General features: G+C 33.1%; 1 protein-coding gene across 1 annotated transcript in view; it reads left to right on the plus strand.

Moving 5' to 3' along the window:
• Positions 1-23,236, plus strand: part of COL21A1 (collagen type XXI alpha 1 chain) — a 155,991-nt gene that overhangs the window by 49,694 nt on the left and 83,061 nt on the right. Inside the window, exons 3-9 of the mRNA XM_088795643.1 lie at positions 3,728-4,279; positions 12,883-13,051; positions 13,142-13,358; positions 15,618-15,791; positions 16,890-16,967; positions 18,985-18,993; positions 19,308-19,391. Of these exons, the coding sequence (XP_088651769.1) occupies positions 3,728-4,279; positions 12,883-13,051; positions 13,142-13,358; positions 15,618-15,791; positions 16,890-16,967; positions 18,985-18,993; positions 19,308-19,391 (1,283 nt within the window). The remainder of the gene's footprint in view (positions 1-3,727; positions 4,280-12,882; positions 13,052-13,141; positions 13,359-15,617; positions 15,792-16,889; positions 16,968-18,984; positions 18,994-19,307; positions 19,392-23,236) is intronic.

Genomic DNA, 23,236 nt, shown 5'->3' on the forward strand with positions numbered 1-23,236 from the left:
TTCAGCCATTTATGAGCTTCCTGATATGGAGATAAAAGAAAATACCTACCTCCTCTGAGGTTATGTCATAGAGATAATGAGATAATCTATGTCAAGGAGATAATGCTTGTAAATGGCTTAGCACAGTGACATCTCAGTAAGTGGTAACTATTATTCTGATTCCCTATAGGAGGCCTTTCATTAGAGAAGGAAGGCTATATTAATTAATTAATATGCATTTTGCTGTGTATGATGAGCATTTTCCCCCCCAAATTTGTGAGGGAAAAATAAGGATGCATATTTTACATGGGTAGTACTAATTCCATATCTACAAAAATGTTTTTAATTCTTTTACTTATGCTTATGAGTTAAAAGTGTAACTCCAGAAATCAATAATAATATTCATATGCAAAATAATACACTGGAATACGATAATCGATTTTGTTGAACTTACATGGAACTTGCAATGACAAAGAGTTCTTGGACTTCTGTGATGCGTAAATATCGTAAATTTGTTACCAGTACATAAAATTTCTTGTGCCTTGTATCTGTTCTTGTGTTTTGTAATTATTTGTTACATAAAATATCTTGCACCATAATATTTTTAAAAATTAATGCTAAAATTTATTTGTAACACAAAAAGTAAGTACCTAAATATAAACAAATACAAATTTGGATTAAAAAATTAAAATAGAAGAGTTTTTCCCTGAAAATTTGGGCCAAAAAAGTGGGTATGCATTCTACGTGGAAGCACATTATATGCAACAAAATACAGTAGTTCTGCTACCTAGACCGCCATTTACAAATACCATACTTATTTTTAAAAGTTTGCTTATTTTCATCTTTTAAAATTCATAAACATAAATGCCACACTCTAAATTGATTATGGTTTCTATCACAGTTAAATCAGATGGTTTGACTATTTGATTCCACTTGGCTAAAAATTTATTAAAACAATAATATTTAGTGTTTGCATAACACTTTTACTGTTTAAACCACCGAAGCAAGGTAGATAGTTTCTTCTGGGTTTTTTTGAGTGGGAAAAGAGATTCACAGAATTTAAGAGGCTTTCACTTAATGTCATACAGCTTGTTAGAACTGTAACTCATATTTGAACTATGCTTTTCACCTTCAGTCCATTCCTTTTGTATGACACCAGTGATTCATGTCTGTAAGGAGGAGGTCTCTTGGAGTGGTATTTTGTCTGGGATTTATAAATGGTAATATTTGCTTTTGTACGCAGGGTTTTGGCTAACCTTGCAGGTATGAAATATATGCTCCATGGCTGTGGAAAGGGGTAGGAAGGGCTAAGAATAGCCCTGTAAGAGTTTATAACCACTGAATCAAGTGGCACACAAACACTGGCATGTCCAGACAATAATGGATCTCATAGTATTTGGGAAGGGCAACACTGAAGAGCTCTGCAAACACAACTTTCCTGTCCTCTCGTCTCTCCCACTAAACCTCCATAGAAGCATAACCTCAGACCGGTTTCCAACAATAACAGAGGAACTGCATTCCCTTGGGTTAGAAAGTTTGCCTCTGGGCCAAATTCCATTGTGCTGTCCCTGCCCTGAACTCTGGCAGTGGTCACCATGGCAGAGGTTGTTGGAATAGTGTCCCTCGTGCCTTTCCATATTTCACCACCACCTGCTCTATAGCATCTTAGGCGTAATGTCATAATCACACTTACATTTTTGAGACAAATTCATGTTTTGGCATTGTTTATTTTGGTAGCTTTGTGACTATTATACATGTTCACCTGACAATAGTGTTTATTTTTGCTGGTTATTGTGATGGGTAAGTGGTGATAACTGTAAAATGGAGGCCTCTTCATGTGAGCCTTGCTATCATTCCAGATCTATAAATAGACAAAGGTAAGGAAAAGAATGGAAAGGGAAGGAGAGCAAAGTCGGGAGTAAGGAAGAGGAAGAGAGGGAGAGACAATTCAATCAATTGATGGATGGATGGATTGATTTACTCCTAAGGAGATGCAAAAATACTTATACTAATTGTCACTAAACTTTTCCCCCCAGTGCCATTATTTGCAATTATGATCTCGTATTTGCACTATCTACAGAAAATAAATCACCCTTTTTATAACTTTAAATTGAGCATCTGATCAAAACTTAAGAGAGACCATTAATATGAGTAAAAACACAAGACTGAAAATTTGTTATCATATTACCTTGGCTCATCTCATTCTATCCCAACTCCTCAAATCCAGGGACATGCGATTCTTATCAGAGGGGCATGAACGGTATAGTATTTTTGCTGCTTTGAGTGCAGAAATTATAGAAGGAGAAGGCAAGTATAGCCGTTGCTTCCTGTATACTACGTTAGCCATTTCAAGCTATTGGAATTACACACACACAAAAGTTTGTCTTTTAGGCTGTCTCTCATCTCTGGACCTTTGCACTTTGTTTCCTCTGATTAGAATGTGCTTTTCTACACCTGGCTAAAGCTCTCTTTTCAGATCTTAGTTTGCCTGGAGGCTTTCCCATACAACCTGCCTTAACTTTCCACAGTTAGGTTGCCCTTCCTAAATGTTCTCATGACACTTTGTACTTTACCTAACCAGACAGTTGTCTGTCTTATTAGAATGTGAGCTTTTTAAGATATCTATCTTTATCGCCAGTAGCTAGCATGATAGGCACAGAGTAGGCATTCAGTACACACATAATGAAAGAATGAAATATACATATAATGAAAGAATGAAATAGGGTTAGAGGCATGTCATGTACTGTGGAAAAAAAGATTTAAGATTTTTTTGTTTGTTTTCCACAGAGCTTAGAACTTGTCTAAGTGTAACTTGTACCAGAGTTAGTCTTTTTCCCAGTAGAACTATAAGATGTGCTGATCACACTTGTTTCTTGGTATCATGAAACAAGAATCTTTATCTCTGCCGAGGAAGAAATAGCTTTATACCCTTAAATATAGATTCACTTAGCACATGCTAATGTTTCGATGACATTATCGGCTGAAGATGAGGGTTAAGACCTTGGAACACTCATCTTGCATGTAGTGCAAGAGCGATTGTTTTGGTGATCTCGGATCATTTAACTTTTATCAGCTACATTAAAGAATATGAATGTAGTGGCTACTTGAGTCCTGAAGTTGGCAGAAATTATTTTTTTTGATTTATTTTCCCCTATTTATTGGTGTGTGTGCATGTGTATCTTTCATGTGGTATTAAATAAAACATTTCAATAATAAAACAATGATGTTGGTGGGTAGCTGAAAAATCACGCATTCATTTCTTTTTATTTTCATGTATTCAGTGGGAGGCATGGAATAAAATGCTGCTTAATGGTAATACCTGTCCCTACAAGGAAATATCTAGATATCATATTTTTATACAGCATGCATTTGTTATTTCCTATTTTTAAAGCGGAATCATTCATTTTAAAAATAAGATGTAAATTAAAAGATATCAACAAAAATAATATCCCTCATTTACAAAGAATTTTCATGAACTAGGCAGTATATCTTATTTAGGCTTCACAAGGCTCCTTATAACTGCTTACTATTATTGCTTTCCTTTTTTAATTTTGCAGCTTTATTGGGGTATAATGGACATGTAAAGTTGTAAGATATTTAAAGTGTCCATCGTGGTGATTTGATATGCATAAACATTGTGAAGGGATTCCATCCATCTGGTTAATTAAAAAAAATCATGCATTTCAAACTTTCCCTGTTTTGCTTTTTATACAACAAATGTGCCCTGATGATTTTCTTTTTCACATAGGTTGTCGTACAGCTCCAACAGATTTAGTTTTCATCTTAGATGGTTCTTATAGTGTTGGCCCAGAAAACTTTGAAATAGTGAAAAAGTGGCTTGTCAATATCACAAAAAACTTTGACATAGGACCGAAGTTTATTCAGGTTGGAGTGGTCCAGTATAGTGACTACCCTGTACTGGAGATTCCTCTTGGAAGCCATGATTCAGGAGATAATTTGATCGCAGCAATGGAATCCATACACTACTTAGGAGGAAACACGAGGACTGGAAAGGCCATCCAGTTTGCCATCGATTACCTTTTTGCCAAGTCCTCACGATTTCTGACCAAGATTGCAGTAGTACTTACGGATGGTAAATCCCAAGATGAAGTCAAAGATGCAGCAGAAGCAGCAAGAGACAGTAAAATAACATTATTTGCCATTGGTGTTGGTTCAGAAACAGAAGATGCGGAACTTAGAGCTATTGCCAATAAGCCTTCATCTACTTACGTGTTTTATGTGGAAGATTATATTGCAATATCCAAAATAAGGGAGGTGATGATGCAGAAACTTTGTGAAGGTAAGCCGTTGTATCATTTGGAAACAATAATGATTATACTTTCTTACATTTTGGTTAGCCTGTTCGTTTAAACTGGTATAGATAGTTATTTAATGTCAAATAATGTGTTAGAATTGAACACACTTTTTTTGTATTATGTTTATTCTGGATAAGTTTTGTTTTTAGAGGCAATTATTTATAAAAACTAAAGTTGGAAAATATAACATTTTGTTATATTTGTTTTTTCCATTCAATTACAACATGTCTACTGTGGATATGGTAGAACATAAAGATACTTAAAGAATAAAAATAGATGTAAACTCCACATGAGCCTGATCATACTACTCTTGTTAATGAGTTTTTTGCCTTTTGTATTTCAGCCTTTTTATTTGTTTTATTTCAGTGTGTCTGATAGTTTATTCATGGGCCTAAATAAGGATAATATTGTATATATAATTTAGTACTCAATTTCCATATTATTATATACTCTATTATTATATTGTGTATAATTTTCAAAGTCTATTAATATGATAGACAATCGCCTAACATTATTTTCATAATAATTTCTCTTTTATATATTTAGTTCATTTCTAAGTTTTTCTATTATAAAGACAATGAATATTCTTCAACATAATTCTGAATGAGTATCTCTCATTATGTCTTCAGAAAACAAAGATCAAATTACTATCATTTTTAAAATTATGGAAAAATATTAAAAATTGTACTTGAGAAAGACTTGAACTTCTACCAGTGGTGAGAGAACATTTGAAAATATAGTACTTACCAGTCTGTTAATTATGTTTATGTCATTTCATAAAATCTAACTTCATGTTCTTTATAACTTTATGGGTATGGAAAATTTTCAATTTTTGGTAAACGTTAATCCTGTTAGGGTATTCACATGTTTATATTCAGATTATTTGGGGGAGAGTAATTTATTCAAATCTTTTATTTTTACTATCATGGACATTTAATGTACCATATACCTAAAAAATAATATTCCTGTAAAATGGAAAGGATTTTCTTACAGTTTACCACCAAAAATTCCAAAAGTAATTTCACATTTTAATAGAAAAAATTATAAATGATTGTGGCTTAGAAAAAAATAATTTCTCTACTTTTTATATTTGTTTGGGTTATATGGTAGATAAAAACATTTTAAAGTTTTTTTGCAGAATTTTCTTTAACCAAATGTTTAAAAACATGCTATAACTAGTACAAATGGTCATCAGAGTTATTCTTATTATGAGTCTCTAACAGACTATTGCTAACTTGTCAACTTGAACAGGCCAAAGGGATTTAGATTTTTAATATAGTGTCAAAATAGTTCAACTCTTTGGTTTTGAATCTAAATATATTTCATTATTAAAATAGACTTCATGGTGAAATTTCACTTGCCATTCATTTTTATCCTAAAATATAAATTTGATTAAATATGTTTGTTTAGTATTTGCTCCATAGACTTTTTCTGTGCATAGGTATTTTGGTAAACGCATTCTCTCTATTTAAAACAATTCTAATTACACATGAAAGACTAGCTCTGCTTAAAGAGGGTAAAAAAAGAATCTTTCAGCTAAAACTTACAATCTGTAAAAAAAAAAAAAAAAATCAGATTTGAAGTCTTGTCAAATATTTTTCATCCACACTGAAAAAAGGATGTATGTAATGTCTGTATCTGTTAAATTCACATATATTTTGTACAGTAGCCATCTTTTAAAGTATAGTTTTTGAAATCATGGAATATATGGGCTTTTTTGTACTTGACTTTTTAAACTATATTAGATTATGATTAATGGACTAAACTAATGCATTGCTATATTGCAACAGCTTCAAATCAGGTAAATTATATTCAAATACTTTGACAATTTCACTGTTTTGGGGGCAACTAGTTAACTTCTACTTTCAGGTTCTCAGCATATAAAATAACCATTTCCTAACAGTTTGCTTTTATGCTCTGCTGTTGCTGATTCTCAATGAACAAAATATTATTTATATCTTTCTTCCCACATGGATTATTTCGTCTTCGTGGACCTACCATTTCCCTTGAGGTATATTCTGAACTACATTCCTTATTTTAGGTCCCCTTTTTGTTGATTAACAATTGTCTCTTTATCTGTCTGAGAATTTAATTTTTTCTTCTTTTGTTTTCTAAATTTTGTTGTGGTAAAATACACATAATGTGAGATCTACCCTTTTAACATGTTTTAAGTGTACAGGACACTTGTTAACTGTATGTACAGTGTTGTACTATAGATAGCTATAACTTTTTTCATATTGCATGACTGAAACTCTGTGCCTATTAAACAGCAACTCCCCCACTTCCCTCCCCCTCCAACTGACAACCACTATTCTACTTTCTGTTTCTATGAATTTGACTGCTTTAGATCGTTCATAAAGGTGAACTTGTGCCGTATTTGTCCTTCTGTGACTGACCATTGAGATTTTGATAGGGATTTCATTGAATTTGATAAGGAATTCATTGTAGATCATTTTGCTTAATACGGACATTTTTGCAGTATTAAGTTTTCCAGTCCATGAACATGACATGTCTTTCCATTTGTTTTCATTTCTTTCAGAAATGATTTGTTGTTTTCAACATTCAAGTCTTTTGTATTTTTGGTTAAGTTTATTTCTTAGTATTTTATTATTTTTGATGCTCTGGCTAATACTTCTAATACTATGTTGAATAGAAATGGTGAGAATGCTCATTCTTCTTTTGTTCCTGGTCTTCGAGGAAGAGCTTTCAGTTTCTCACCATTGAGTATGATGTTAGCTGTGGCTTTTCATATATGGCCTTTATCATGTTGAAGTAAATTCTTTCTATACTTATTTTGGTGAGTATTTTTATCATGAAAGGATGTTGAATTTTGTTAAATACTTTTTCTGCATTCATCAAGACAATCATGGGACTTTTATGCTTCATGCTGTTAATGTGGTGTACTACATTAATTGATTTCAAAGGTTGAATCATGTATGTATCCCAAGGATAAATCCCACTTGATCATGGTGTATAATACTTTTGATCATTTTGATATGCTCTTAAATTCAATTTACTAGTACATTGTGGAGGATTTTTACATCTATATTCAGCAGGAATATTGGTCTGTAGTTTTCTTGTAGTGTCTTTTTCTGGGTTTGGTATCCGGTGATGCTGGCTTCATAAAAAAGGGTTCGGAAGTATTCCTTTCTCTTCAGTTTTTCAAAGAGTTTGAGAAGGATTGGCATTAATTCTTTAAATGTTTGGTAGAAATAATCAGTGAAGACATCTTGTCCTGGGATTTTCTTTGTTGAGAGGTTTTGATTACTGATTCAATCTCCTTATTATTGGTCTGTTCAGATTTTCACTTTTTCATTTGTCAGTCTTGGTAGGTTGTATATTTTAGGGATTTATCCATTTCTCCTAGGTTATCAAAAATTTTGGTGTATAATCATTACAGTCTCATACGATACTTTATCATTCCATGGTATCAGTTATTAATATAATGCCTTCTCTTTCATTCCTCATTTTGTTTATTTGACCCTTCTCTTTTTCTTACCATATTTCCCCGAAAATAAGATCTAGACGGACCATCAGCTCTAATGCGACTTTTGGAGCAAAAATTAATTTAAGACCCGGTCTTACTATAATATAAGACCCGATATGATATATGATATGATATATAATATAAGACCTGGTCTTATATTAAGTTTTGCTCCAAAAGACACATTAGAGCTGATAGTCTGGCTAGGTCTTATTTTCAGGGAAACACTGTAGTTAATCTAGCTAAAGGTTTGTCAGTTTTGTTGATCTTTTCTAAAAACCAACTCTTAATTTTGTTGAGTTTTCTATTGTTTTACCATTCTCTATTTTATTTATTTCCACTCTGATCTTAACTATTTTTGTCCTCCTGCTGATTTTGGGTTTAGTTTGTGTGTTTGTTTGTTTTCCTAGTTCCTTGATTTGTAAAGTTAGTTGTATATTTGAGGTATTTATTTTTAATGTAGCTTGTTTTATTGCTATAAATTTCCTTTTATGTACTGCTTTTGCTGCATTCCATAAATTTTGGTATGTTGTGTTTTAGTTTTTGTTTGGCTCAAGCTATTTTCTAATTTCTCTTTTGATTTTTTTTTTTTGACTCAGTGGTTATTCAAGAGTATGTTGTTTAATTTCCACATATATGTGGATTTTCCAGTTTTCCTCCTTCCATTAATTTCTAGTTTCATTCCATTGTGGTTAGAAAATATACCTGGTATGATTTCAGTCTTCTTAAATTTGTTTGGACTTGTTTTATGATTTAAGGTGTTTATCCCAGAGAATGCTTTGTTTGTGATTCTGTGTGGTGGAATATTCTGTACATGTCTGTTAGATTTATTTGATCTATAGTGATGTTCAAATTCTTTGCCTCCTTTTTGATCTTATGTCTGAATGTTCTATCCATTATTAAAAGTGGAATGTTGAAATCGTTTACTATTATTATGTTATAATTTTTGTCCCTTCAGTTCTGTCAGTATTTGCTTCAGATATTTGGGGTGATATAATGTTGGAGATATATATATATATATATATATATGAATATATATATATATATAATATATAATATATATATTATATATTATATATATATTATATATATATATAATATATTATATATTATATATATATTATATATTATATATATATATTATATATATATATAATATATATAATATATATATATATATAATGTTGGATATATATATATATATATATGAATATTTGTTATGTCTTCCTGATTAGTTGACCCTTTTATAATTATATAATGTCCTTCTTTGTCTCTTTTGACAGTCTTTGGCTTAAAATCTATTTTGCTCTCTTTTGGTTACCGCTGGCATGGAGTACCTTTTTCCCATCCCTTGAATTTAGCGCATGTGTGTCCTTAAAATTCTAAAGTACATCTCTTGTATACAGTTGGATTTTGTTTTTTTTAATCCATTTAGCCACTCTCTGTCTTTTCATTGGAGAGTTTAATCCATTTACATCTGAAGTAATTACCGATAGGGAAGGATTTAATATTGTCATTTTATTAATTGTTTTCTGTCTTACAGCTTTTTTTTCTCTTATGATATTCATTTGTGTTTCATTGATTTTTTTTTTTTTTTTTTTGGTAGTGAAATGCTTTGATTCCTTTCTCATTTTCTTGTGTATCTTCTGTAGGTGTTTCGTTTGAGGTTACAATGGTGGTTACATAAAACATAAAGTTAAAAAAAATCTATTTTAAGCTGGTAACAGTTTAACTTCAATCACATACAAATTTTTGCTTCTCCCTGCCCCCCTTGCATTTGATGTTATTGATGTCACAAATTGCTGATTTTATATTCTGTATTCATTAACATATTTTTACAGTTAAAGTTATTATTTATACTTTTGTTTTTCACTCCTATATCAGAATTAAAAGTTACTTACACACCGCCATTATTGTATTTGAGTATTCTGACTTGGTCCACATATTTAATTTTATCAGAGAGGTATATACTTTCCAAATATTTTGTGTTGCTGTTTAAAGACATATTCAAGAATGTTTATAGCAGCTTTATTAAAAATAGTCAAAAGCTGGAAACAATTCAAATGATTGCCCACAGGAAAGTGGATGATCTAAGTAGTATTTTATATAAGGAAACATTTTTTTTTACCTGTTTCTTATTGCTAGGTATATGCAAACATATAAACTCTATTTGAACATTTTAACTACATTTTTCTTTTCAGTTTCCACGTGTAAGGATATGTTATTGTTCTCCTTGTAGGTGAGAAAATTGGGAAGAAAATTGTTCCTTCAATAAAATATAATTAAATACATTTTCCCTAGTGAGATGTGCTCAGGTAGTAATAAAAACATGACTATATTGTGACTATTCATGTATATTTTTGATTTCACGAACAGTGTCACAGTGTTTTTTATACTATTTGGGAGATTAGAATACAGTGTGAAGAATTTTATTATAGAAAAAGGATGAACACAATACTTGATTTATGCTTGCATGTGATTTTGAATTTACAAAGAAAGCACTTTCACATATATATAGTCATGCTTGCTTCTCAGACAAACCCTGTGAAGATGATTATTTTCACTTCACAGATGAAAATCTAGAGGTTACCAAAGAGGCTTACTAAAGTTACTGTCTTAAGTCTGAGCTCTTCGTCCAACAAATTATGGCTTTTGTAAAGCAAATCAAAGGAACAATTAAAATCTGAACATTCTTATGATATGTTTAACACATTTTCTTTCCAGGTGAACTTCTTTCTTTTGCAGTTTTAAATCCAATACATTTGAAGTGAGTCTTCATAGATTGTTCTATATACCACCCCCCAAAAAATATTGCCTTATGACAGGAAATATTTAATTTTATTCACTGATTTATGATTTAAACTGTGTAATAGAGTGTTATTAGGAATATTTATTCCCTGTTTTTCATGTTTTCATATGGAGGGTCTTCAGCTAGACCAACTCTTCTGACCTCTCCCCCCGCCTTCTTTCACTCCTTATCACTGCATGAGAAAAGACGTTTTCAGGATAGTAAATTTGTTCAAAGTAGCTGGTCACAGTTGGCAAAGTGCTTTCAGCTTTCTTCTCTTTGGATCGGGGGGCTGTGGAGATGGTATGTTTTGGTTCCTCTTAGTGGGCAGGCCCTACTCCTGAGGTGAGGTGGGAATAAATCAGCCCAGCATTGCCAGGAGGGTGTGGTTAACTATGGTGTGCAGTTCATGAAACTCACCAGGTCACACATCTAACCAACATCTTCTGCTTGCCTGATTGCCCTATCTCCCCATCAGTTAGCTCTAAGCTTACCAGAGGAAGGATATTATTAACTAGTTCCCTTCAAAACTCGTATCTTACGACCCAAAACCCTTCCCTTCCCAGGAATACATCTAATTTTATTTATATCAAACCTTTGTTTCCAATATTCTATGGTACAAATTATGGCAGTACATCTTGGGCTAATAAATCCATCTCATTGCTTTTTATTGTATTATAAACCTGATACCTGCCTCTTTCCTTACTGTTATGTAAGAGAGTGATTGTCTTAAAGTATATTTAGTGAAGTTTGTTTTTGTTTTGTTCTGTTAGCTCTTGTTTAAAATATAAACCATCATGCTCAGTGTGTTTATTATATGAGGGCTTTCGAAGAATCTGAGAATATTGGAACATTTCTATAGTATAACAGCTTAATAGCATTTCAACCAGTATAATATTTTCCACATAATTTGAGACACTAGTTTCCCAGAGAATTGAGAGGCATATCATATTTTTATAATTTATGTATGAGGTCTTACAATTATGTTAGCAAACTCGTCCTAGAAAAAGTGCTACATACCTCATTGTTGAATATAACTATGGTCACCTTGGAAGTACTCCCCTTGGGAACCTATGCACTGACACCAGCGCCTAGTCACCCTTCAAAGCAATTTTGGAACTCTTTTTCTGGAATGGCCATCAGAGCTGTCATCCTATTACCTTGATGTCCTGAATGTCATTGAAATGTCTTCCTTTCACTATTTCTTTCATCTTTGGGTAAAGAAAGAAGTCTTTAGGGGCCAGATCAAGTGGGTAGGGAGGGTTTACTGGCTAAAAACTCCCTCACTGACAGTGCTGTGTGAGCTGGTGCATTGTCATGATGTAAGAGCCATGAATTGTTGGCGAAAAGTTCAGGTCATCTAACTTTTTCACACAGCCTTTCAGCAGTTCCAAAAGTAAACTTGGTTAACTGTCCAGCTGGTACAAATTCATAGTGAATAATCCCTCTGATATCAAAAAAGATTACAACATCAGTGCAACAAGTTCACGACCTTAATTGTCAGACCTCGTAGATGACTGTATAATGCAAACCTTAATTATTTTTCTTAAGGAAATAGTCTTTACTTATTTATAAATATGATGAATATAATATATAATGTAATCAATCATGGATGAGGTAATAGGCCCATTTTTACAATCTCTATGAACAGAAAACACCTACAGTTAATTAAATTTTCTCCAGAGTGACAGAACCAATAATATTTGAACTGTAGAGCTATAAACTGCTAGAACTGGAAATAATATCAAGAACAACACATTTTTTACCTCTCAAAAGCTAGAAATGCAAGAAAGGAATCTTAGGATTCATACAAATCCAATAGATTTAAGAGAGTTATCCAAGGTCATGTGACTAATTAATAGCAAATCCTGGATGAGAATCATGAATCCTGTTCTGTTGTTCTCCTACCCCCTGCCCCCAGGTATGCCTCATATTCAAAACACGTAGTGAGTCATAAGCTTCAACATAGTATTACCCTTAAAACAATCCATTAACAAATGTTCCTCTTACAGTTCTGTTTTATATTTATCTTCTTTTAGGGGGAAAAAAGGCAATGGAGACTTCACTCTCAAATGCCAAAAAGAACTCCCACATGTTTTCTGAGAAAATACATTTACATACATATATATACATACATACATACATACATATATATATATACATATATATATGTGTATATATATATGTATATATATATATATTTGTGTGCATGTATAGATTTTATAATTCTTATATTCTCTGATATACCTCCCTTGATTTTCTTTTCTTGTTGAAGTAATCCGTGATTAATCAATGTTTACTGCTTTTCCTTATAGAATCTGTCTGTCCAACACGAATTCCAGTGGCAGCTCGAGATGAGAAGGGATTTGATATTCTTTTAGGGTTGGGTGTAAAAAATAAGGTTAAGAAAAGAATACAGCTTTCACCAGCAAAGATAAAAGGATATGAAGTAACATCAAAAGTTGATTTATCAGAATTCACAAGGTAAATGTTACATGCTAATACCATTTTTTTTGATATGTCTGTTGGCATGTTGAGACTTCTTTAAGCTTACTCAAATTCTTCTTTTTCTAGCAATGTTTTCCCAGAAGGTCTTCCTCCATCATATGTATTTGTCTCCACTCAGAGATTTAAGGTCAAGAAAATGTGGGATTTATGGAGAATTTTAACCATTGATGGAAGGCCACAAATAGCAGTTACCTTAAATGGTGTGGATAAAACATTGCTCTTTACAACTACCAGCGTGATTAATGGCTCACAAGTGGTCACCTTTGCTGACCCTCAAGTTAAGGTAAATATGCCTGGGTATGATGATGGTATCCATGAGGAAACACTGTTGGGTTTGTGAGTATTGAGGAAAGAGAGCTATAATTTTAACATGACTGGAAAGATAGTGACTTCGTATTTTAATATTGTTCTCGGGAAGGAAAATTGTTTCTTAACCCATATGGAATTAAGGGGTGGGGAGGACTAACATTTTTTTGAATGCTTACTACTAGATTCCAGGCATATTTAATTATAATAATCATCCAAGGAAGAAGCCATTGCTTCCATTTTACAGACAAACCCCAGTTCGAGATACTATGTTCCTACTCAAAGTAACACAGCTAGCAAGTGGTGACATTAGGTCTGGTCAGTGTCGGAGTCCATGTCGGTCTGTTTTACATGCCTACAGGATAGTGAAATAAAGACATACGTTAGAACATTAAATACACGAAGAAATGGATGCAGAACTCACATTAATTAGGAGGGCATTTTATTTTTTATAAAGGAATATATATTTAATAAAATTGATAAACTGAAAATAAAGGTATACTTTCCAAGTCATGTGTTTAGAATACAGATACAATGATAAAAATCTAAGTTTTGATCATTATTATAATTATGACAGTCTAACAATATATTATAATTTAGGAAATGTACAGGTTGTATCTAAAATGCATTTATACAGTTTCTTCATTTGGTAAACAGAATCAATTAAAAAAAAACTTGTCTGCCATTTTCACTAAAGGCAACGTGCTAGGTTCTGTAAGAAATGACAAAGGAATAAGGCATGTTTATTACATTCAAGGAGCTTATTTTTAATGTGAGATTCAAGGCTTCTGGTATCTAATAGAAGTATACCATGTTAGTGGGATATGGAGGGAAAGTGGATGCTAACAGAGAATGTGAAGAAGTCTTCATAAATGAGATGGTTTTTGGACTGACCTTGAAGGATGTAATGGATTTTGATGGAGAGATAAGGACATCCTAAGTCAGTGGTTTAGTATTGAGCAGACATATGTCATATAATTCAGGGTATTTATTTAGATAGTAGAAATTTGTATCCCCTGTGTTTGAAGTATAAAATGCATGAACGAGAAAGCTAGCAAGGTATAAGCACAAATTGTGGGGACCTGGAAAGCCACACAAAGGGATGTGGACTTCATTCAGTTGCTGACGGAATTCCATCAAAAGGTCTTGATCATAGGTGTGTCATGGTCAAAGCAGCTCTCTTCTCTCTTTTTCCCTTTCCTTTCATAAACAATACTTTCAGCTCTATCTTGGAATTGTGTTTGGTCCTGGGAATACAGAAATTAAGATAGTGCATCTTCTCTGACAAAACTCTAGTGAGAGATTAGTGGAGGTTTGAAGGACAGCTTGATTAGAGATAGAGATAAAGATATATTTGAAAATATATCTTGCTTTATTTGAATGAGCTTAAATTATAGCAGTGAGAATGGACATGGAGACATGAATTTCATTCATGTTCAGAAGACATATTTGGTAGAACTTTGCATCTAGTTGCTATTGCCAATGTGGGAAAGAAGGAGGTAAAGAAACTTATTTTCATTTAGAAACTGAGGATGCTATTATCCAAGGGACATAGGGAGAGGAGTAAAGTTTGGGGGGTAGTTCAAGTTTGTTTTGTTATATACTGTGTCAGGCTGATTGTGAGACACCCTGACAGAATTATTCTAGCCAGCGTTAGCGTCGTAGGTATCATTTGTAGAAAAGAGGTCCCGGCTGCTGATGTAGATATGGGGATTATTCCACAGCTGTAATAATTGACCTGTAGGAATGGGTGAGATAATCAAAGGGGAGAAGGAAAAATGTTAAGGGCAGACATCTGGGGAATGCCTAATTAAAGGTCAGGTTGAGGAAGAGGATCCCTTAAAGACATACAGTCTGAGCAATTGGAGAAGAAATGAAGATGATCAAGATGGTTTGAATTATGGAAGTTGAGTATGATTAGAGACTAGTTTATGGAGTCCAAAGTTGCAATGAAGTAAAAAGAATGAGGAATCAGGAAACTGTTTGCGTCAGGAGATTAAGAACTCATGTGTGACCTTGAGGGAATTGTTTGACACAACTGCTTTAGGATATGCAATAGAAATTTAGGGATTAATAAAATAATTGGTGGGTAGCATTTAGGTCAGGGTGAATTTGTATATAATACAGCTAATTTGTGTTGTGTGGATTTATGTTTGGCAGCGAAGGAATGGGAACAAACAAAATAAAAGATTGTTTGGAATTTCATTTATGCATCTTCCATGCTTTTTTCCTATAGACATTATTTGATGAAGGCTGGCATCAGATTCGCCTCTTAGTAACAGAACAAGATGTAACTCTGTATATTGATGATCAACAAATTGAAAGCAAGCCCCTACATCCAGTTCTGGGGATCTTCATCAGTGGGCAAACCCAAATTGGAAAGTACTCTGGGAAAGAAGAAACTGTTCAGGTGGATAAATAACGATTTGCTTTTTCCGTTGTGTAAAATGGAGCTTTTGCTGTCTTCTGATAGTATTTACCACATTTAATTATGTTTAACTTAATTGTGAATTCCTTTAAGATACTTATTCAAATGTGGTCAGTTCCTTAGTGAAGTTTTGTGTTTGCATGTAAGTCTGAAAATCCAAAATTAGCCTTAATCTGTTTTATAAGAATACTTAGAAAAGTGTTCCCCTGTTCAGGGTAGAATGTTCAGGGTAGAATTCCATATTCCTGTGAAACATTAACTTCGTATTTCCCAGGAGAGGCATAGATTAATTAAATAATGAATTTGGAAAAGGGAGTATGATTAGAGCTGTAAGTGGGGTTATAAGAAATTTATTTGCAGCAATGAGGATAAAATTAGATGAATGCGTGCAGTGTTCTTCATGAAGAAAACTAACTTTTTCAATATTTTCATAAACTGAAATATCTGTGTGTGTGTGTTGAGAAATGTGTATGTAAAAGCCATTTCTTAAGAAAGCCTTTATTTGGAAGGTATGTCTTTCCCACTCTGTTTTTATTAAGAGAAGACTGTCACATTCAAATGTGTGATTGCACACATGGTCTCTATATATTCATGTTACATGTCAAATTGTAGTAAACATTTAAATAGTAACAGATGCCGGGCCTACTCATCACAATATTCCATGCCAGCACCTAAATCCCTGAAACTAAAGATGAGTTCTTGAGCCACCCTATGCAATCAGGAATGTTGTAGAGACTTGGGATAAACACAGTAAGCCTGGGAAAACTTTTTTAGTGTCCTAGAAAATGCTCTCTAGACTAGTTTTTAATATGGGGATACGAAAAAGCTCTACAGGTTTCCTGAATGATATCAGATTTGTTTTTGGTACCAGAGACGTTTTCTTTAGGAGTCATGTTGCATCACATCTGTAATACTCTATGTTAGGCATTCAAATTTATATTTTTATTGTTTTAGCTAAATGCTATAATTTAAACCTTACATGATTGCTAACTATACTGGCTGTTTCTGTGTATCTGAGTTGCTCTTATAAAGCAATTAGCTTATGGCTGGACTTGAACTCAACTGGGTTTATGTTTCTAGTTTGATGTCCAAAAGTTGCGAATCTATTGTGATCCAGAACAGAACAACCGGGAGACAGCATGTGAGATTCCTGGATTTGTAAGTAGGATGGAATATTCGTGAGTGTTGCTTCAGTACTTTCAAAGCAATCAAAAGCAGATAATATGCGAGCCTTAATTTACTATATAGAGTTAATTTGTTTTTCAGTAGTCAATGGAAATAAAGTTACATTGATCAAAACATATTTTGAAGTTCATAATTGAAATAAAATTATGGTTCACTGTGAAAGTGTGAATGTAAGACCACAAGAAACTTTTTCCCACATCCTCTCTGGGTGTGATTATCCCAGTATTCAATTGAAATAGGACTGGACTTATTCTAGAAAAACATTGGGTTCTTTGAATAGCTGGTGAGTAAAACACATTTCTATAATCAATTAAATGTATAATTAAGTATATTGCACAGCACAATTCTGAGGAGTAGGAAATAACTTATTTTCCTTTTCACCAGCGTGTTTTCTCAAACTAAAATGTACGTATAGTTTTTTGGGTTATTTTTTGGTTTTTACCTAAGTAAGATTTTCTTACATTTCTAGGATATATGCAACATTTCTTTTTTTAAAAAAAATTAAAGTTTATTGGGGTGACAATTGTTAGTGAAGTTATGTACATAGGTTTCAGGTGTACAGTTCTGTAATACATCATCTATATGTCACATTGTGTGTTCACCACCTAGAGTCAGTTCTCCTTCCATCACCATATATGTGATCCCCTTTACCCTCATCTACCACACCTCTCCCCCTTTACCTTCTGGTAACCGCTAAACTATTGTCTGTGTCTATTAGTTTCCGTTTCTTTGTTTGTTTGTCTTATTCCTTTGTTGTTTTCAGTTTTATATCCCACATATTAGTGAAATCATATGGTTCCCATTATTTAGCTCTTTTCATTAATGTATTAAGAGGAGAAAGATTATAAACTAAAATATTACAAAGTTTGATTGTGTGTGTGTGTGTGTGTGTGTGTGTGTGTGTGTGTGTGTGTGTAATCAGTCTTTTTTCCTGGGCAGAAAGTTGTGTTGCTAATTTAGCACTTAGAATGTTGTAAACTTTTTGACAATGTGGATTCCCAGTGGTATTTGAGCCCTACGTGGATGTTTTAGTTTGTGTAGTCATACTGTCATAATCTCCCTTTTTCCTGTCAAACTGAATAACTTATGAATCCCCATGTTCTGAAGACTTGAGGACATAGAGCAGCACCTTTAAAGGATCTATAGTAAATTCAAAGATGGAACCTTTTAGAAATGGTTATTCTTGGTATTCTAGAGAAGTAATTATTTAAGCAGTATAACTTATAACTTGGAATATAAATCTCTCCTAAAACTATGAACAAGTTACTGCATTTTGAGATTCCATTATACATAGTTTATTTGTTGATATCAGTGCATCGGCATTACAACCATTACCATTACCCTTCCTGTAATACAGACATAGCATTTATTACAGGGCAGATTTTGAATTCTCACATCCACTTTTTGGTTTTTATGTCTCCTTCCTTACTGTCAACTGTGACTTCATGTGGCTTCCTTGCTTTTTGTACCTTCATTCCCACCTCTCATTTTGTGATCTAATTTGTTATTGTTTGGAAAGATTATTAAACTATCTAAAATTATGTGTTATCCAGTAAGAAATAGATTGTTTACAGAGAAGCTCTCCTAAAGTAAAGTGAATAAAATTTAATGCATGCAGTTTATGACTTGGTTAGATGAGTTTGGCCTTTTTTCTCTGGCTCTTCAATGATTTCCAGTAAGTTCAAGAGAGCATATAGATCCCATCTTGAGGTATTTTTGTTCCCGCGTGGCCACTGTATGAAGCAGCTTTGGCATTTAAATTCTCTTCTTCCACTCTTCATCAGTTCAATTTCTTCCTTTATTCTACTATAAATGTAGTGATAACATATATAGATACGCAATTTTTTAGAATAGTTGCAAGCAAATGTTTTAGCTTTTGCTGGTTTTGACACTTTAGGCATCTCTAACCTGGGCAATGAAATATCTGTATCATTTAGAAATTTAATTAAAAGCATGTTTTAAGACACATTTATTGTTGTTTTTCTTGCAGAATGGTGAGGTAGGCCTGGCTACTCTTATTCTCCTTAAGGTAACATTTACCTTGTAGGACTGTTTAGCTTCCTTCCATCAACTGTAAGTATGTTAGACAAATATAACCCATTTTTATGTAGTTTGGATGTATTTAGTATTCATATTTTTTGTGATTAGGAATTTCTTATTATATCAGGCTAAGTAAAATTGGAAGGTAAATGTAAATTCTCTTTATCATTTCACACAAACATATGGACATATATACACACATACCTGTATGTACAGATACATATGTATGCATCTTTCCATGTTTGTTGTTTATTTCCATTTTTGTCTTTGTAGTGCCTCAATGGTCCCAGTGATGTAGGTTCAACCCCGGTTCCCTGTATTTGTCCTCCAGGAAAACCAGGACTACAAGGCCCCAAAGTGAGTAATGTTTAACATGCTATTTTTGTTCAAACACACAAATAAGAGCTGAGCACATGCACAAAATTCCTAATCACCATTGACCATGCTGTGTCACTATTTCTACCTAATGCCTTGGAACAGTTTAAAACCTGAATGTTATTTTTTTAAAAGTGTATTCTAATCCTTATTTGCCTTTAAACCTAAAACTGATACCCCTAGCCGACAGTATAAAGTGAGGGTGCACTATTAGTTAGTTTGCTTGTTGGTCTTTTGTGTTTACTTTTCCCCTCAGACACTCCTGTTAGATCCCAAGAATGATTCTTACGACCCAGTAAAAAATGAAGAAAGGGAACTTATTAAGATATATTCTTTTTTTTTAACTAAAGTTTATTGGGGTGACAACGGTTAATAAAGTTACACAGGTTTCAAATGTACAATTCTGTAATACATTGTCTATATATCACATTGTGTGTTCACCACCCAGAGTCAGTTATCCTTCCACCACCATATATTCGATCCTGTCTACCCTCATCCACCACTCCTTTCCCCCTTACCCTTTGGTAACCGCTAACCTATCGTCTGTGTCTATGAGTTTTTGTTTCTTCATTTGTTTGTCTTGTTCCTTTGTTGCTTTTAGTTTTATATCCCACATATCAGTGAAATCATATGGTTCTAGACTTTTTCTGTCTGACTTATTTAGCTTAGCATAATAATCTCAAGATCCATCCAGGTTGTAGCAAATGGCACTATTTCATCTTTTCTTATGGCAGAATAGTATTCCATTTTGTATATATACCACATTTTCTTTAGCCAATCATCTTTCGAAGACACTTTGGTTGTTTCCATGTCTTGGTCACTGTAAATAAAGCTGCAATGAATATCAGAGCAAATGTATCTTTATGGATAAATGTTTTCAGATTTTTTGGGTAGATCCCCAGGAGAGGGATTGCTGGGTCATATGGCAATTCTACTCTTAATTTTTTGAGGAACCTCCACACTGCCTTCCATAGCAGCTGCACCAATCTGCATTCCCACCAACAGTGTATGTTCTAAATTCTTAAATGTCTAAATTCTTAATTTTTCAAATCAATTTTCAGATTAAAAAATGAAGTGAAAATTTTAAAATTGATTTTAATTTTTGCATTGAATGTCTAATTCTAAAAATTGAGACATACATATATTTATTTCACTTAATCATGTAATAATTATTTTGAGGAAGTATGATTGGAGCCGTGATGTGCATATTATTTTATAACTGGTTCTTTTTTACATAAATATTCTGAATATGTTCTTATGCTATTAAATATGAATGAGTTTGTAAATAAATTGATACTTATTGTGGCATCACTTAGACACAGCCTAAGATACTGAGAAGTTAAGTAGTTTGTTGGCTATAGATAAATCTTTTTCACTTAATATTATTTTGAAATCACCTAATAAAAATAATGTCTAATTTGAAAGCAAATAAGAATCTTAAGCCAAAAAGTGTTTTGTGTATTGATGATCTATTACTTGAGGTGACCATAATAATTTTTGTTAACTATGAATTATTATTTTTATTTAGATTGAATTTTCTTAGTGTTTCAATCACCACAACTGAAAAATTTTAACTTTTGGACTGCTGATCTAAGATAATTTAATTCTTCCTATCTTTTGTACATGTTTCTCCCATCCATTTTTATATGATAGTGTTTGACATACTCCAAGCCTAGCTGTTAAAATCAAGAAAGAAATCAAATTTAAGATATAAAAATATACATTCAATATTTTACTCAAAGTAAATCTTTTGACTTGGAATTTGTCTTCAATACGTTATAATTTACTGTTGTAAACTATTTTTAGATTGCATTTAGGGAAGTTAATCCAAATGTTCTTTAAAGTAACTGCATATTATTTAGGATGCCTTGACATAAATGAGAAATACCTATAAGACGGTCCAAGGAGAATATACCTTGTAAAACAAGCTTGGTGTGACCTACCAGCAGACTTCTTTTAAAAAAATATTTATATAGTTTATAATATTGGAATACTATACATGCAAAGATAATTTGATCTGAAAGAGATATAACGTGAAAAGCACAGTCCCATGATGCCTTACCTCTCCAAGCCCAGAGTGCTTTTCTGAATGTCAGTGAGGTTCAGGCCACCTCCAGTGTTTCTAACAGACTGTCCACTTTTGAGGAGGCACCAGATACCTCTGATATTTTCTGATTTTTCATTAGTGGCCCATTAGGCATCTTGTAGTAGCACCAATTTTTATTCACATATGTTTCTACAGCACATTTTTAACACAACCTTTGTCTTATCTGATTTCCAGTGTTTCCAAGTTTTATGTGTTCGTTATTTTCATTCTCTTTTCTTAGTCATACTGTAACCCCATTGCCACCTACTACTTTAAATGAAATTGCAGTTTTCCACCAGTCTTCATGTTGGCGTGCCTTCTTGATTTGCTTTCCATTTTCTTCAGAAAATTTGGCAGGAGGAGAGGAACACACACACACACTTCCATCCTTTTAGGGCTCTTTCCCTTGGAGGTGGTTTCTTACCCACAGCAGGGACCTACATATGAAAAACAGAATCCCTAGCAACACTCTGAGTTGTACTTCCTTTAGTGAATTTTTGGCTTGGGAAATTGATAGGGTTTTAATTAGATCAACAGAACTAGAACTAAAGCAGATGAAGCAATTTACTATAGATCCAACTGAGACTTTTTGGCCATTTTTGTTAGATGCTCTCTGGAAAGTTTTACAGCTGTCCATCAAACAGTTACCTGTGCAAACAAATCTAGTCTTTTTATTAGCCAGAAATAGAGTTCTAGGAGTTGACAGTTCAGTCATGAGACTGAAACACAGGAGAAATTCCTGTGTGGACAGGTGGGTAGGTGCTTATTCTAAGATAAAGGAAGTCATCTGTTAAAAGTTCTCTAAATTACCCCCAAATATGACAACACTGTTGAAAAACTGGGTCTAATTAACTAACTGTGGGATCACACAGTTAGATTTATCATGCCATTATAACTCTTCAATGAGCAAAGAAAAAAGAAAATATGTCCTTGGAAATTGAGTGCCTTGCAGAATAGCTTATTCATTTTGTGTCCCTAATGTTCAACATAGGAAGTGACTAAATTAATTCATCTATTGGAATAATTTTTATATGCAGGCACTTTACAATGAAGGTTAATACAAACTAAATTCTCTTTTGGAATTCTAGTGTTTAGCACAGTGATTAATAGTAATTTTTTAATTTAATTGTTTATGAAATCATTGAAAAAATAAGATTCACCACTTTTTCCTATTAACCTATATAGAATGTCTTTGTTCTGTAAGACAGATCCAGGCAATCTCCAGTTTACAAACAACTCCGTTTTAAAAGACCTATACATGCAAATGACAGCTTCTTCTACCACTTCAGTAGCCATAGCAATATTTATGAGTACGAACTCCCCATATTTGATCTAACCTTAAATGTTAGATCTATTAGTTCAGAAATGAAAAGAAAGCATTTTTTTTCTTTGTTAGGAAAGAATAATTTCTTAGTAAGTTCTTTGCTATGAAATACTACTTTCTCTACAACTATATTCCTCTTGATGCCCTTTGTTTCACCCTAATTATTCTACCACTTAGAGATTCATTTGGACTATTAACGTATCCTCTGTCTAAAATACAAACAGCCTTTGGAAAATGTCAGGGGCCACTGGGCATTTACATTTTTATGTTAATTTCCCCAGACTAAGTAGATTCCTTCTAGCCTAAGAGAGTGGGTGTTTGGGTTTTGAGGGAGGGAAGAGATTGGTTTTGGAGAATGGAATAAGTCTTACTTAGGTCAGATACCCCTGTGAAGGCCTTGGGTGGCACGAAGATGCA

Source organism: Rhinolophus sinicus, chromosome 2 (assembly GCF_057876585.1).
Source record: "Rhinolophus sinicus isolate RSI-liver-muscle chromosome 2, RSI-T2T, whole genome shotgun sequence".
NCBI classification, from domain to species: Eukaryota; Metazoa; Chordata; class Mammalia; order Chiroptera; family Rhinolophidae; genus Rhinolophus; species Rhinolophus sinicus.